General features: G+C 61.4%; 1 protein-coding gene across 1 annotated transcript in view; it reads right to left on the reverse strand.

Annotated features, from left to right (window-relative positions):
• Positions 1–225: 225 nt before the first annotated feature.
• The window catches only part of LOC106900095 (sarcoplasmic/endoplasmic reticulum calcium ATPase 1), a gene marked incomplete at both ends in the record, with an annotated part of 6,235 nt that continues 6,051 nt past the window's right edge, over positions 226–409 (reverse strand). Inside the window, one exon of the mRNA XM_014962082.1 lies at positions 226–402. Coding sequence (XP_014817568.1) covers positions 226–402 — 177 coding nt within the window. The remainder of the gene's footprint in view (positions 403–409) is intronic.

Genomic DNA, 409 nt, shown 5'->3' on the forward strand with positions numbered 1-409 from the left:
TGAGGTTCTCCAGGAGAACATCATGAGCCTGTCAAGGTGGCTCCACCATGATGTTCTCCAAGATACCACCATGATGTTCTCCAAGATACCACCACCATGAGGTTCTTTAGGTGCCACCACCATGATGTTCTCCAAGTTGCCACCACCACAACCTTCTCCAACCTTCCCCCCCCTCCAAGTTGACCACCCGGGGAGGTCCCCCACCTCCTTCTGACCCCACCCCACCAACTCACCCCCGATGGCCAAGTAGCGGAAGAAGAGCCACCCGGAGATGAGGGGCTCCTTGGGGCTGCGCGGTGGCTTGTCCATGATGTCCAGGTCGGGGGGGTTGAAGCCCAGGGCGGTGGCCGGGAGCCCGTCGGTCACCAGGTTGACCCAGAGGAGCTGGACGGGGATCAGCGCCTCCGGC

Source organism: Calidris pugnax, unplaced genomic scaffold, assembly GCF_001431845.1.
Source record: "Calidris pugnax isolate Ruff unplaced genomic scaffold, ASM143184v1 scaffold1261, whole genome shotgun sequence".
Lineage (NCBI taxonomy): Eukaryota > Metazoa > Chordata > Aves > Charadriiformes > Scolopacidae > Calidris > Calidris pugnax.